Source organism: Mizuhopecten yessoensis, unplaced genomic scaffold (assembly GCF_002113885.1).
Source record: "Mizuhopecten yessoensis strain PY_sf001 unplaced genomic scaffold, ASM211388v2 scaffold10135, whole genome shotgun sequence".
In the NCBI taxonomy this organism is placed as follows: domain Eukaryota; kingdom Metazoa; phylum Mollusca; class Bivalvia; order Pectinida; family Pectinidae; genus Mizuhopecten; species Mizuhopecten yessoensis.
In genome coordinates, this window is record NW_018408396.1 from 692,259 (window position 1) to 706,550 (window position 14,292).

The 14,292-nt window shown below is 32.3% G+C and overlaps 1 protein-coding gene across 1 annotated transcript; it reads left to right on the plus strand.

Annotated features, from left to right (window-relative positions):
• Positions 1-536: 536 nt before the first annotated feature.
• LOC110459610 (homeobox protein SIX6-like) lies at positions 537-11,097 on the plus strand. The gene is made up of 2 exons (XM_021511955.1): positions 537-1,404; positions 10,193-11,097. The coding sequence occupies exons 1-2, from the start codon at positions 833-835 to the stop codon at positions 10,398-10,400; spliced, it is 780 nt and encodes a 259-aa protein (XP_021367630.1). The 5' UTR covers positions 537-832; the 3' UTR covers positions 10,401-11,097.
• The last annotated feature ends 3,195 nt before the right edge of the window (positions 11,098-14,292 follow it).

The window sequence follows — 14,292 nt, forward strand, 5'->3', positions numbered from 1 at the left end:
ACTAATTACCTCCTAAGTATGCAATGCAAACAAGTTCTGCCGGTGTATGAGGTAGATCATACTTAAATTATAAATCCTACATTTCCGCCTTCTTACCTCGCACTGTTTTATTTGAACAGAATCATTCGATTTCTCTTGACTCTGTGTGTTTAGATATGGTAAATTCTAAATCTACTACTTGAACAAGTGGGATGATCTCTGTCATCACGTGACCTCGCCACATGGGGAGTTATCATTACCTGTACGACTTTACCTGAACAATTTACCTGTGATCTCTGTGTATACTCGCGGGCGTGAATCATTCGGACATAGAGCCACGCCCATTAAAGGCGAGATGGGCGTAAGTCGAACATCTTAATCACTATTACGTTCTGTAGTTCCCGCCTTTTGATTGACAGGCGCGAGCTATGATTGACATAGTCGCTATGACGACTCTATGAAGAGAGCGCTATCGCCCAATCATTTTGCAACCATTTTTGAATTTTGATTGCTCGATAAGTTTGCTAACAATAGTTGTTACAAGACACATGTGATAAAAAAAATGACACATTCGATAGGACCAAGCCCCTCCCAAACACTTACATTTAATGCTGTTTACTCATCACCGACTATACCTCTTCTCGAGTCTTTGGAAGGAATCCTGACAGTGTATTTGCCCGCGTGTACAAAGATACGGGTATCAACGCCAAGCTCTTTATAGTAGGGATAGCCTACAAACGAGCAGACCTGTCGTGCTTAAACAGTACAAGGACTACATATACAAAAAAAAATGTTTTTTAAAGATTTTTAAAAGACAATTTTCTAAAGTTGATTTTTAACAGTTTTATTCACGATGTTTGCTTTACCGACTTTGCACTTTACGCCGCAGCAAGTTGCACAGGTTTGTGAGACTTTGGAGGAGAGTGGGGACATTGAGAGACTGGGCCGGTTTCTGTGGTCATTGCCGGTAAATCCGTCTGCTTGTGATGCATTAAACAAACACGAATCTGTTCTAAGAGCACGATCTCTTGTATCGTTCCATACTGGAAACTTTAGGGACCTTTATCACATTTTAGAAAATCATAAATTCACAAAAGAATCTCATGCTAAACTGCAAGCTATGTGGCTGGAGGCCCACTACCAAGAGGCAGAGAAGCTGAGGGGTAGACCGCTTGGTCCAGTAGACAAATACAGAGTCAGAAAGAAGTTCCCTTTGCCGAGGACAATTTGGGACGGTGAACAGAAGACCCATTGTTTTAAGGAACGGACGAGGAATCTTCTAAGGGAATGGTACCTGCAAGACCCGTACCCAAACCCTACAAAGAAGAGAGAATTGGCTCAAGCTACAGGGCTGACACCAACACAAGTAGGAAACTGGTTCAAGAATAGGCGACAAAGGGACAGAGCAGCTGCAACCAAAAACAGGTTCGTTAAACATTCATTTAATTGTATTCAATAAAGTAAATATTATCTCTTGTTGTTTCAAATGCAGTTGAATATATATATATATATAATTATGTGTATTCAGATATGAAAAGGGTATCAAGACGTTTCTGTTGTACTTTATATAACATGTATTTGGTTAATTTTAAATTTCGTAAAGCGAATTATTATTCCCGAAGTTAATAATTAATATTGAGGAGCATTGTTGGCTTTAGATTGATTTTGCATAATTATTCCTAGTCTTTGATTACTAGTATTTTAAGTATAAATCTTTTTTTTCCTTGGAATCTCTAGTAACACCTTAAATTGAAGTACTCATTAGCAGAAATCTGGAAAATGTGCGACACTTTATAGTGTTGTATTACCAAATACATTTTTATGTTCTGATAGCATTTAATGTGAATGCCGGGAAAATATATTTTATTCAGAAAGATCATGTAATAAAAAAAGCAAATGAAATATATCTACTTCATTTTTATTTTATTTTTAAAAATGGATTGTTCAATATTGTTATAATGTTATAGTTCATAAATTGTTTTTAGCCTTTTTTTTTTCTTCTAACGTCCTTTTCATGAAGCGATGAATCTTCTATTATTTTAACAACAAAACGAAATTGTAAATGAAAAATATGCATTGTATTAAAACCAAATTATAAATACCTGTACCAAGTTATGGGGTAATTGAATATAAATATATATATATATGAATATATGGGGCAAAGCATTAATTCCAACAGTATAGGTTGTCAAATATTTGGAGGGATCCGCTCCTTTATCAAGACACAGTGAAACAGAACAGTTCTGTAATAATAATATATGAATATATATATACTTCATTGAATTTTTGTATGTTTTTTTATTGGATCACAAAATATTATGAAACAGAAAAAGATATTTCTAATAATTTAATAGAAAAAAATATGACTAAACCAGAAAAAGTGCTCTAGTTAGATCATAAAAGTTATATGAATATTGGAATATTTTATCCTTACATTATAACCAGGGTATAATTGCATTCTAATAACATTTGCATGCAAAACAATTGTGTATCCTTCACATAAAATTAGTCAGTAATATATTCAAATCTAAGCCTTAAATCAAAATTTAACTCCTTATAATAAGAACGATACAATTTATAATATATTTCGTAATGTTTAACTTCAAAACAAGTTGCCTATAAATTTATGTCTTTACACTCTATTATAGAAAGTTGTTAAATCTGTCGGGTACATACGATCACAATGGCTAACATAGGCCTTGAGGCCAGTGATTTGTCAGAAGTTGTCAGGTAGTTTGTGAGTTTACTGTCGACATACTTGTCGGCACCTCTCTATTATACTTGAATAAGATGTTAAGAGTGATACAGATAGCATCCTCAGGCGAAACACGTTCTGAAAATATTTTCAAACATTGTAAACTCGCCTACCGCAATATTTGTTACTCTAAGCTAACAACCTTTGGATGACAGTAAATAAAAACGTAGAGTGCTAATGAACGTTATGGCAACTGTATTCACGTAATTAAACAATCCATTAATTATCTGAATTTTTAGCGGAAATCATTAATTATCAAGTTTAACTTTAATTGACTTTAACGCTTTTTTTTTTTATAAAAGTGAACATTTTGTTGTCATCTCTATTTTTCTTTGTTTTTCAAATATTTAATTTTGAAATAATAACGTAAGATTACTCCAAAAGGTATGTAAATGTGATTGCAATATAGTACATACTAATAAACTGAATTAACTGGCTAACGTAATCATCAGTTTTAAATACACATTTACTTCGCATTGAAATTGCATACATTTATAACATAATAGGATAAGTAAACATATGTCTTACGTAAGGCTCAGGACTCCTTTAATCCACCGTGAAGTTTTTAAAGAAACTGATTCAATTAGCACGGAAGCGTATTTCCTGTGGTTAAAAGCACAATAAACAAAACCTAAATACTTATAAATGTAAACAATCACTAATTTGTATACAAATGTTCATTTGCTTACCGTCCCCTAACGAGAAGGAAATCAACATCAACAATGTACGTTATTCGTTTATATTTGATAGGAATACCACACTGAATACATTACAACACTAGGGGCGTCTAATAGTATTTGCTTTCAAGAAGCAAACGGATTTAAATGTTTAATGTATGGATGTAAGTAAGTTGTAACGGTACCACTCTAATTGTGACAAGCCATGGTCAAGCAGTTAGCACTTTAAATATTGACCATGTAATGTCCACTGTACGTGGTCTCTTGACCAAATAACCGTTCCTAATCTTATTCATAGCTCAATGCCTCTGGGTAGGCTTCATTAGACCTACTGGGACGATCAATTATTTTCTTCAAATGAACGAGGGTGACAAAGTCATAGTGAGAATCCACTGTTATAGACACAAATGCTCTACGTGGGCCATCAACATAGGCGAGGTAGATGCCGAGTAGATGTTGCAATAGTATTTAGTGTAACAATACATGTATATATAGTCTCACCACATTTATAACAAATGACCTGACACTTCACTAGTTAAAGAAACTACCATGGGCGTATTGTGTTGAACAGCTAAAATGAAATAATAAAAGGAACGTCCCTGCGCATTCCTCCTAGGCTCTCTATCACAATCAATATAGATCTATTTATTGCATGCATTTATCACCTTTAAAGTGAAATAGATATAGCAAAATATTACCTGAATTATGACTAAGAAATACATCCATATATCTCCTACATGTCCATTGCCAACGACATCACAAACCTAATACTGAAAATATGAATATCAATTTAATATATAATTTAACAAATGGGCTAAACTTGTATTTTTAAATTCCACTTTCACTAAATTTAATCATTTCTCTTAGTAATTGAAATTAAAAGTTAAACAGGTTACCCAATATCACAGTAAGATGTTTCACTGCCACAGAAATAATGCTACTTTATTTAACCAAGTTCTATATTCTTATAGATAAGTATGAGCGTTGACAAGTTCATTTATTTTTTCTCGACAATTTACAGTGATGGCTAACCAACTTAGTTATTTGACAAGACTACTCCATTGTAGTGTTAAGCGATGTGGCTTACCGAGACCTGTCTCCTTAATATAAAAATATAATCCACTGTGTAGCTGAATAGAAATGAAACCTGAAAGAAACAATAGAAGAGAAAAATATTATCTTCGACAAACCCTGCTAAGTCATAATAATATAGCTCCGGTAATACTCGTATTTGTCTCCAGTATAATAGCATGGAAGGGGTCCGATTGATTGGCAGATATATTAATACCTTAGATGAACGGTTATGAAGTAAAATTCTTGTAGATCTAAGATAACTTCTATATAAAGGTCACGTAGGAGAATATAGCGCCTGGAAACTCCGTCCAATATTTGAGGGGCGGTGTGAAAGAATTGAGTTTTCCTAAAGACTTACCGTCAAAGATAGGATTCATACCCGATTTTAGATACACCTGTTTTCGTGGTTTAATGTGTGGCCCTTCATCCTATTTGACAGATAAGCCATTCACCTTTCCATTATTCTCTTGTTTACTGTTAGCACCTGTTCGATGTATAGTTTACTTAATCGCTGTCACCACATTCCACCGTAGAGTTGCTATATCCCAGATCTGGTCAGAGCAATAACAGCTTCGGTGTTACATAACTCTACCAACAAACTTCATCACGAAGTCACAAAGTTAAAGCTTACGTTTATTTATGTAACCCAAATATCAGTCAGTTGACCAGGTAAAGTAGAGAAGATCATCACCTTGTGTCACCCGAATGCTTATTCTCCATATCTGCGCGATTACAGAATTAAGGGTCCAAGGAGCGCTCTGGGATTTATCGGATAATGGCCGCAGCGTTTTGTTTCATTTGTTTATATAAAGTTTGAGGTGTTTACGAGATAGCGTATCGGATCACAGTAAGCTGTTTAGTCACTGACACTAGCGTATTCTGTCGATGAAGTAATATTATTGATTTTAACAAGTTTTCTATTTAAAATTCGTACACGTAGATATCTTATCCATTAGCTTTATATAACCAAACATGTTTCACATTTTATAGATATAGAAACATTCGCTTACTGGTCGTGAACTTATGTACAGGACACGATTGCAAATTATTTATTCTGTACAGCTAATATCGTATATAATTTAGTTCACGTAATATAATAATATGAACAAATTTACATAAATTATGTGTTGTATTATTAATAATTACTTAATCATTATTAAAATCATCATTTTTTATATATAAAATAATACTAAATAATGTTTTAATTTAGCGGGGAAATATAATTTTTAGTCGTGGAGTTAACATTTTATACTTCACTGTTGAGGTAGAGAGTTTAATCATTCTGTCTATCTCTAACGAAGAATAATTCCCAATTAATTTGTTCGGTATTTTCTGACCTGAAGTTACTTGCTAATTTACTAAATGCGAAATAAATATATTTATCACAAGGTTCCTTTGTCACAAAAGCGTATTCGCCACGGGAGTTCAATCTCGAGACCTCACTAATATGAAACAAGAAGCTTCCAAACTGTGATATCGGTCATGATATTTGTTATGTTGGTAATTTGTTTTGTAACGTTAATGAAAATTCATTTAAAATTTCTTTAAGTGACCCACAACCTTAAATTGTTTTGAAGGAACAAAAAAAGAAATAGCATACCTTTAACTGGAAACTTACTTGTTAAGTCCTACGTACAATAGAAAAATGGTGGAACTTTCTTTCTCAGAAGTTATTAGTCCTAGGTTTCTGTCAGATTACGAAAATATAGAAAATGAAGAATTCCAAATCTTACCATGTATGAAATACCAACCTATAACAGAAACTGAATTAAACATATCACACTGAAATTCAATTAAATTTCATCAAAATAAGTCATCTTTTTCAAAAGTTGTTTAACCTCTACACTTTTAGCTACCCACTCTGTTGTAGAGCAATATAAATTATATTTGGTCTAGGTGATTTTAAGAGTATCAATAACACCTTTTGATAAAACTAAATTTTGTTCATTGATAGAGATTATAAATGTCCAAACTGTCACGTAGACGATTGCTATTTACAAGTTTTATCGTTAGAAAGGCTTTAGCAAGTATTTTAATAGTCACTAAAATGCAATATATCCGTGTCAATATATGTACAGATATCACGACACTGGCCTTGGTCAAAGGCTTGACGTCCGCGTATTGCACTAAACACAAAACCTCAGAACAGATTAATGACGATATCGGACTAGTGCTATCTGACAGTCTATTTTGACAGGTGCTAAATTACAACATTTAATCAGATCTACCATACTCTTGATTCTTCGAGTGATAAACGGTGTTGATATAACGTTTCTCCGGTTGTGCTCAGTTTGTATTCATAAGTTACTGACGATGATTGGTACATTTGATTCCAATTTGTTCATACCGCTTTCAAAAAAGTATTGACGAATTTATCTTAATAAACGATATCATACGAAATTACTGATCAGATTAAAAGAGAAAAACAGAAGATTAAAACCTGAAGTTAAATTACTAAATACGATCTTTTATTGTAGATTGAATTTGATTTGTTTCGTTGATTTTTAAACAAATACAAATCGTATCGATGTTATTCATTTTAGACTAACAAAATAAAACATTTAAATGTGTTTTCACATTACAGTGTCGGTAACGAAAATAAACTGTTAAACACGTCCTTTCATCTTACATTGATATTGTTATCTGTGCAAAGTATTAAATTAGTTAAAATTTCTTTAAGAATAAAAAGAAAGATTTTGACATTGACACTCTGATTTAGAGTATTGAACAGAAGGTTCTGATTTAGAGTACATCATTGGGAGGGAGTCAACAAGGTGAGGACAGGACTGTCTTGTGTCGCTCACCAAAGACGTGGTCTTGTGTCAATACATAAGTCCAATGCACGACAAAGTCGTAGCATTTCAACCGCCATCGTCAACAGGACTTGTCCGCGACAGACATTGTACCTTAAAAACTTAAGTATCCTTAACGGTTGAAAGCAAAGGAGCGGTTGTCGTCGATTTGGTATGACTTTGTAAAGATGATGTTGTGTTAGACCCTAATTTTCTAGTGACACGAGTAAATAAATCTGGCACGAAGCACAATATGACGACTTAACAAATTTTCATAATGGTTCAATTTATTCTACACACATGTACTACCAGTCAATGAATTCATACGACAGACATATCTATTGCCCATGTATTTGTCTGAAGATCTTCTTGATATGAAATTGAAATGTATAATAGGGATCAATTGAGATCGCGTCAATACTTGTAAAATGATATCGTGTCTTAAGCAAACAGTACGCTGTCTAGTAATCTGTGTCCAGTTATCTGTGTCTGTTCTCGTAGAACATATTACGGGTGTCAGGAGATTATATACAACTTATCAGATCTATGTTGATGTCATCTCGGATCAACATGCTGTCAATATGGCATCACAAACGCTATTTTGTTTGATATTTTGTTCGATAAGGAGAAATTGTTCTACGATTGTTACATTGTCAAATTATTTTGTTTCACAAAAACAGCATCCTTCACTTTAAAAAAACACCGTTGTACTTCACATAAAACTATGTTTATATCGAATAAACATGTATATGACTTTGAATTCTGTTTATCGGGAATAAATATTATTCAAACTTGTGATTGAATAACTTTTATGCATACCTCCGATGTAATAATATATTTCGAGGTATTGTAAAGGGAAAATGAAATGCTTGGAATATTCATTTTTGCCATGTAATAAAAATACTATTGCTTAAATATCACCAATACAATCGTTATTTAAAAATTCATAAGATTATCATAATAAAAATTAAAAAAAAGAGGTATCGCAAAAGACGTTAATTAAATATTTCACAATTTAGTTGGGTTTTTCAAAGTTCTATTTCTTTGTAAAAATAATAACAAATACAAAAACAAATCAAAACAATAACGAACTGAAACCTGATGATTAAACAGTATTGTTCCATATATATATTGCTTCCCTTTTGAACATCGTTTTTTCGCTTCGAATTAATGATTTTCAATAACGCCATTAAGTTTCAAAATTTAGATACAATAAAGTAAAGTTTTAGACTATTACTGAGGCGTAACATGCATGGTGTTACTGAATTAGTAATGTTTATTTATGAGAAAATACTCGAAATAGATATCTATTTAACATAAATCTTGATCAACATTTTTTAGTAATCGTATGTTTTAGCGGATGCGAAGTGCAACATTTAAAACAGTAATATAAAGATAGTGATGTATATATTCATATAAAGAAAACAACATACTTGTAAAACAAAGCCAAGAAACCTACAATATTTATGATCAATATAATTATAATAATATCAAGAGGAACAAAATGTTACACCTGCTCATTTTTCTACCTGTATATACAGTTCAATGCAAATTTAACAATTTTTGTTAATAACACATTTAATCGTATGCTTTCACAATGACATGCTACTTCTAAACAATTAATGCTTTCAATTACATGCAAAGTACCGTATACATAGAAAATAAAATCAACAAGTAATTGAGTACAATCGTTAGCAACATATAAACAAACATGCCAGATTCTGTGGGTTATCTATTAGAAATACTGATACCAGGCCATGCCAGGTCCCGGCGACCTATTGTATGAAAGAAAGCTCTCCGGAGGAGTCGATTGAGCAGGAAATTTGTATTTGTTTGTCAATGTGTCAGAATAACTGTTTGACTGTGCGGCGGAGTCGTCAGAACTTCCGGTTGTCACAAATTGCAAATGTCTGCCAAGAGCAATACAGCGGGACGCAGTTTTGATTTTCCCTCCTAACGCCATGAATTGGCCTCCCTCTGTGTGACACATAGCAAGGCTTCTCTCGGAGGAGAGATAGTAAACTAATCCAACTAATTAATAAAAAGGAAAATCCTGAGATAAAAAAATAAAGATATAGAGTTGTCACTCTCGACCCAACGATTTTGACATCAATCTGCCTCAGGGCAAGGTTCATTCAGAGTAAATGTTTAAGTAACATTGTGTTATTCAGTTTAAACAACCAAACTATATACGGTGTTGATTTCCGCTTAACTCAAGTGTCATAGAGTGTAAGAAAACACCTATCAAGTACATTTTGTATAAAAATGCTATGCATAGTAATCACGTTAACTCCGAATGAATGGGTTCTTATTCTAGCGTTGAAATCAATACGTTTCTGATTCAACAAAGCCTCAATATAAGCATAAGTGGGTAACGCAGATAGGCGAATGGGAATTATGCAAACAAGCATATAATTTAAATTTAATAAATCGCTTATTTGTCGATATATTCACAATGCGATATATTAAGCTGTTGATCAGCATAACTAACATGTTAAATTCAATTATTTGTCTCGCCTGATTTAAATGTCGGTTTGGAAATACCAATGTAAAATGTCAAAAAATAGATCATGTTGAAAGGTAAATGCTATACCAACTACAACTTAGATTTATTTTTCTGTCACTACTTAAATAATAACATATTGATCCAAAAGAAAATCAATCATTATCTCTGAAATATATCGAAATAAAACCTTTGTCATGTATGCAGATTTAGGTGTTATATCATATATGATATATTTATAAATAAAAATTTAAAAAAAAATGTATTGGGACGATTGTTCATGGGCACACATAATTAATGTTTTTAAACAGGGGTTAACATTAATATCTATATATTTTTGTTTTTAAAATATGAAATCTATTTTGCACATTTTATCACATTTTAATAACAAATATTCTTTTATATATTCCAGACTCCAACAGCGTCAGATGTCTGGTGATAAACTGAGTCGGCTAGATTCGTCATCGCCGACGCCAGGCTCGCTCGCTTCATTCGATGAAGATGACAAAATAGACATTGATGATGATGACGATGATGATTTGGATTTAGACGATTCTAGAAGTAGCAATAGTTCACCCTTATCTTCTCATGGACATCCTCAAATGCCATCTCCATCATAAACAAATCGCGTCATCAATGTTTCAGTTTTACTTTACATAACAAAGGCACATGTATGACGTCATGAATATTCAATACCGGAAGCGGAAGGAGAGTTCTTGCCATGTATCCGTGCTTACTGTCTGCTGTTTGTCCGCTACTCCGACGTATGTGTATATACTTTTATTTATCCGGACATCAGGACTAGTTGGAATTGTTAAAAACAGGTTACGGTTTTCAACATTTCATTTGTTTACAAAAATATTTTGTAAATGTCTTATTTATACTTGTGTTGTTGTATATATACCATTCAATCATATTTGTCGAACAATGGTAAAGACAATGTGACACAGACAATGTGACAAAGACAATGTGACAAAAAGAAAGAAGTTGACATGATATATGAGTGAGACAAACTATCTCGATATAGGTAAATATATAATTAGATGCGATATATTGATTCATCAGTTGTCTTTGTTCTGCTGGCGAAATATTAAATCTGTATTAAATTTTATTTCGTGGAGGAAGTAATTGTCACAATGTCATAAATATCATGTAAGCATTTTCATTGAAAAGTGCTGACTCTGTGTTACCTATATATATGTTTGTCATGTGATTTTTGCACTATGTGGTTTACAGTTATTTAGGTGTATGCATGGAGAAATCGAACTGTTACGTCCTCGTTAATTTTAATTGAGAATAAAAAGAAAACAAATTAAACAGATAATTTGGTTTTTTATTTTGTATTAATATGTTTCAATTTCCTATTTTAGCGTGTAAATTCTAGCTCCTGTAAAATATTGGTGACAGGCTAGATTTGATTAAAATCTGTTTAAAATTAAATCTAAAAAAATCTGAAATCAAAATCGAAGCAAATTCTCGCTAGATAAAATAATTGTCAACGTTCGTATGGCAGGTAACGTTTTGAACATACACAATGCACGGACTATGTCTTTATTGTATTTTTTTTTAATTTCTCTTACACATATCAAAGCGTCTGGAAAATTCACAAACAATGATGATACTAAAGCATCTTATCATCCTTTCTGCATTCTATAATTATGGACTGTAATAGTTATATATATAAATTGTTCGGTACATAATCGGTTTGAAAAAATCAAGAAATGAAATTCCATATTTGTCATTTCATGTTGGTCCTATGTATTGTTTATTTGCACAGTCAAATACTTTTTTTATCGATATATTTAACTGTTTGTAAAATATGTTGACCCCATAAAACGCATTTGTTAGAGTCATCAATCGTAAACTCTGTGTGTACAAAATACTTTTGTCACATGATTGTGCCAAACGACCATCTATCAAACATTAGCTTTTTGATATTAAAAATAACTTTAATCTCATCAACTATTTAAGAATAATTATCTGTCCGAGCAAAAAGTTGCAATAAGTCTTTATAAATTTAAGAACACCTTGATCATGGATTTCCATTCGTTCGACCTATAGTACTGCTAATGAGTCCTAAATGGATGAAATGACCACATAGCGCAGTAAACTTGTTCACATTGGCTTTCTGCATCGGCTTACAAAAAGTTTAGACATGTACTTCAATCTTTCTCATTTTTAGTTATTGTTTACTTGAACCTTTAAATAGACAAGTCTAATGAAATGAAGAGAAAAACAAAAGAAAAAAAACCTTTTATATTTAAATTTTGTCTTATTTTTTATATCCTCTTTCATTTTTTCTCTCGCTATTTTATAGTTAAAACCCACAACATTTCATACTATACACATTTTAACTTTTATTTCCTAAGGTGAAATATGAATGCAAACTTTGCTTCAAAAATCATTTGATTTTTCCACAATACTTTCTCATGTTAAGATATCAGCTTGTCGTACTTATTCATAGCTTGACCTCCAGTTCATGCATTTCCAATGCATTATATATAATGTTTCGTATTGGTATTAACATATCTATGTAAAAAAAGCTATCTTAAAAATAGTAAAGGATGAACACCCCATTATACATGCATCAATATCAGATTCGGGAGAGACAATGTACGAGCCGTTGGTGATTGCTAATGCTCGGCCCTATTGAGGTACTTATGCCATCTAGTGCAAGTACACATACACTCAGTATAGCTACAAATTGGAGAATAATGGATTCATTTACGAAGCGTCGATAGCCTGCCACGAGAGTATATAAATTGTGCATAGAAGGCGGGTCCGTTATCATATTGGTTATACACAGCAAGCATGAAAATAAAAACGCCGCATGAACAAACATGATATGAACGACAAAACACTACACCCAAACAACCCGTGGTTCTATAATGCTTGCAATTAAGATTAATTCAATTAAATGGATCACCAATGTCGACATAATGTTTAAATCTTTTGATAATAAAATGCAGCTGAAACAAAATATACACGATTAATGGACACAGTAGATAGCTGTGAGAAAACGAGGACATTTATTGATGAAACAGAATTTATATTTATCTCACCATCACATATGTTTAAAGTATGTGACTAATGCCAATGTACTTTGTCTATTTTTCAATTGGCCTTGTGTGAATCTGACGTCATAATCAATCAATGTCGTCATTCCTTCAACAAGTCTTTAAAATGACTCTCGAACGAAATTGTTAAGCTCTGCTATTCGCGATGACATACATATTCCAAAACATTCTCTTAATAGGTTTGTTTTTTACAGAAAACTATTAAACGAATATCCTATTTTTTCTGTTCATTAGACCATATATTTATGGAATAGAATATAACAGTTGTGAATGTTAATTTTGGAAAAGCAAACTGATTTAATTTTCGAAATTAAATTGCACACAATATTTAAAGGATTTTGTTTATTTTTATATTACAAAAATCAAATAGAACATTTATGACAAATAAGTAACACTAATCAGTTAAAAGATTTGTTACAAATTTGTAAGTATCAGAGCCAAAACAACAGTCAACACCTTGTTTTGTATAGCCTTATTTGAAGTGTAACCTGTTTTATAAATAATATAAACGAAGTCTACATAAGAAAGATACAGAATCTGCTGAAATACTGCGAGGCGGCTATTGTCAGTCTTTATATATCGTAAATTACTCTCTAGAAATACGAAGAACGGAACACATATTTATACCATTAGTATATGTGACTAAAGAAAGCCAAACAAAGAAACCTGTTTTACTGCTGGACTAAAAGTACAACAATAGCTTCGTAGAGCTTATTGTTTTACGAATTACTGAGTGGCCGGTTTCTACAGGTGATACACTTTTGTAGGTATGATCTACATTTCTATCAATGGAGAATATTTATTGGTAAATGGAATATCTTTCAACACTGATATATATCTAACTCCGAAATGTGCTGTCCTCTATATGACGAGGCCGGGATTGGTTTATATGCTCAAACGTGATCTGAAAATGCCAAACTCACTTTGCGTTAACCTGGAATATCCTTCTGAACTACTTTTGGAAGCTATCCATTGCTATCTTTAGACATTCATTTTCGGTGTTTTTACCTGAAATGGATGCAATTCGGAATTATACATATTCATCATCGTTTAACAAGTGAGGAAATTAATTTTATTGTCATGCCTCATGCATATAGGGGAACCAGCTTCAATCTATATTTTAATCTAAACGTCTTATATTTTGCATTTTTGTGTTTGCAAGAGATATCTTTTGAGTTATTTCGTCAATTTCAAATACATTGACCACATACATTAGACAATTTTGATTTTTGACAGAGGATTTTCCTTTGATTAAAATATGTCATTTCAAGTTGAGAAAAGAATCTAGCGGCCCTGTTTAATGGACAGTTTCCTCATTTTAACAGCATTATGAAAATTACCATTGTCCTAAAATAACAGATATATAATGTCACTTAAAGTATATGCGTTATAATAATTATCTAACGAACGATTACTGTTATCAATGTAATCGAAG

Bases quoted from the DNA above. Each gene is read 5' to 3' on its own strand.
- LOC110459610 (XM_021511955.1), top strand. From the start codon at position 833: ATGTTTGCTTTACCGACTTTGCACTTTACGCCGCAGCAAGTTGCACAG. The intron at 1,405-10,192 runs GTTCGTTAAACA...TATATATTCCAG, and splicing joins GCAGCTGCAACCAAAAACAG to ACTCCAACAGCGTCAGATGT.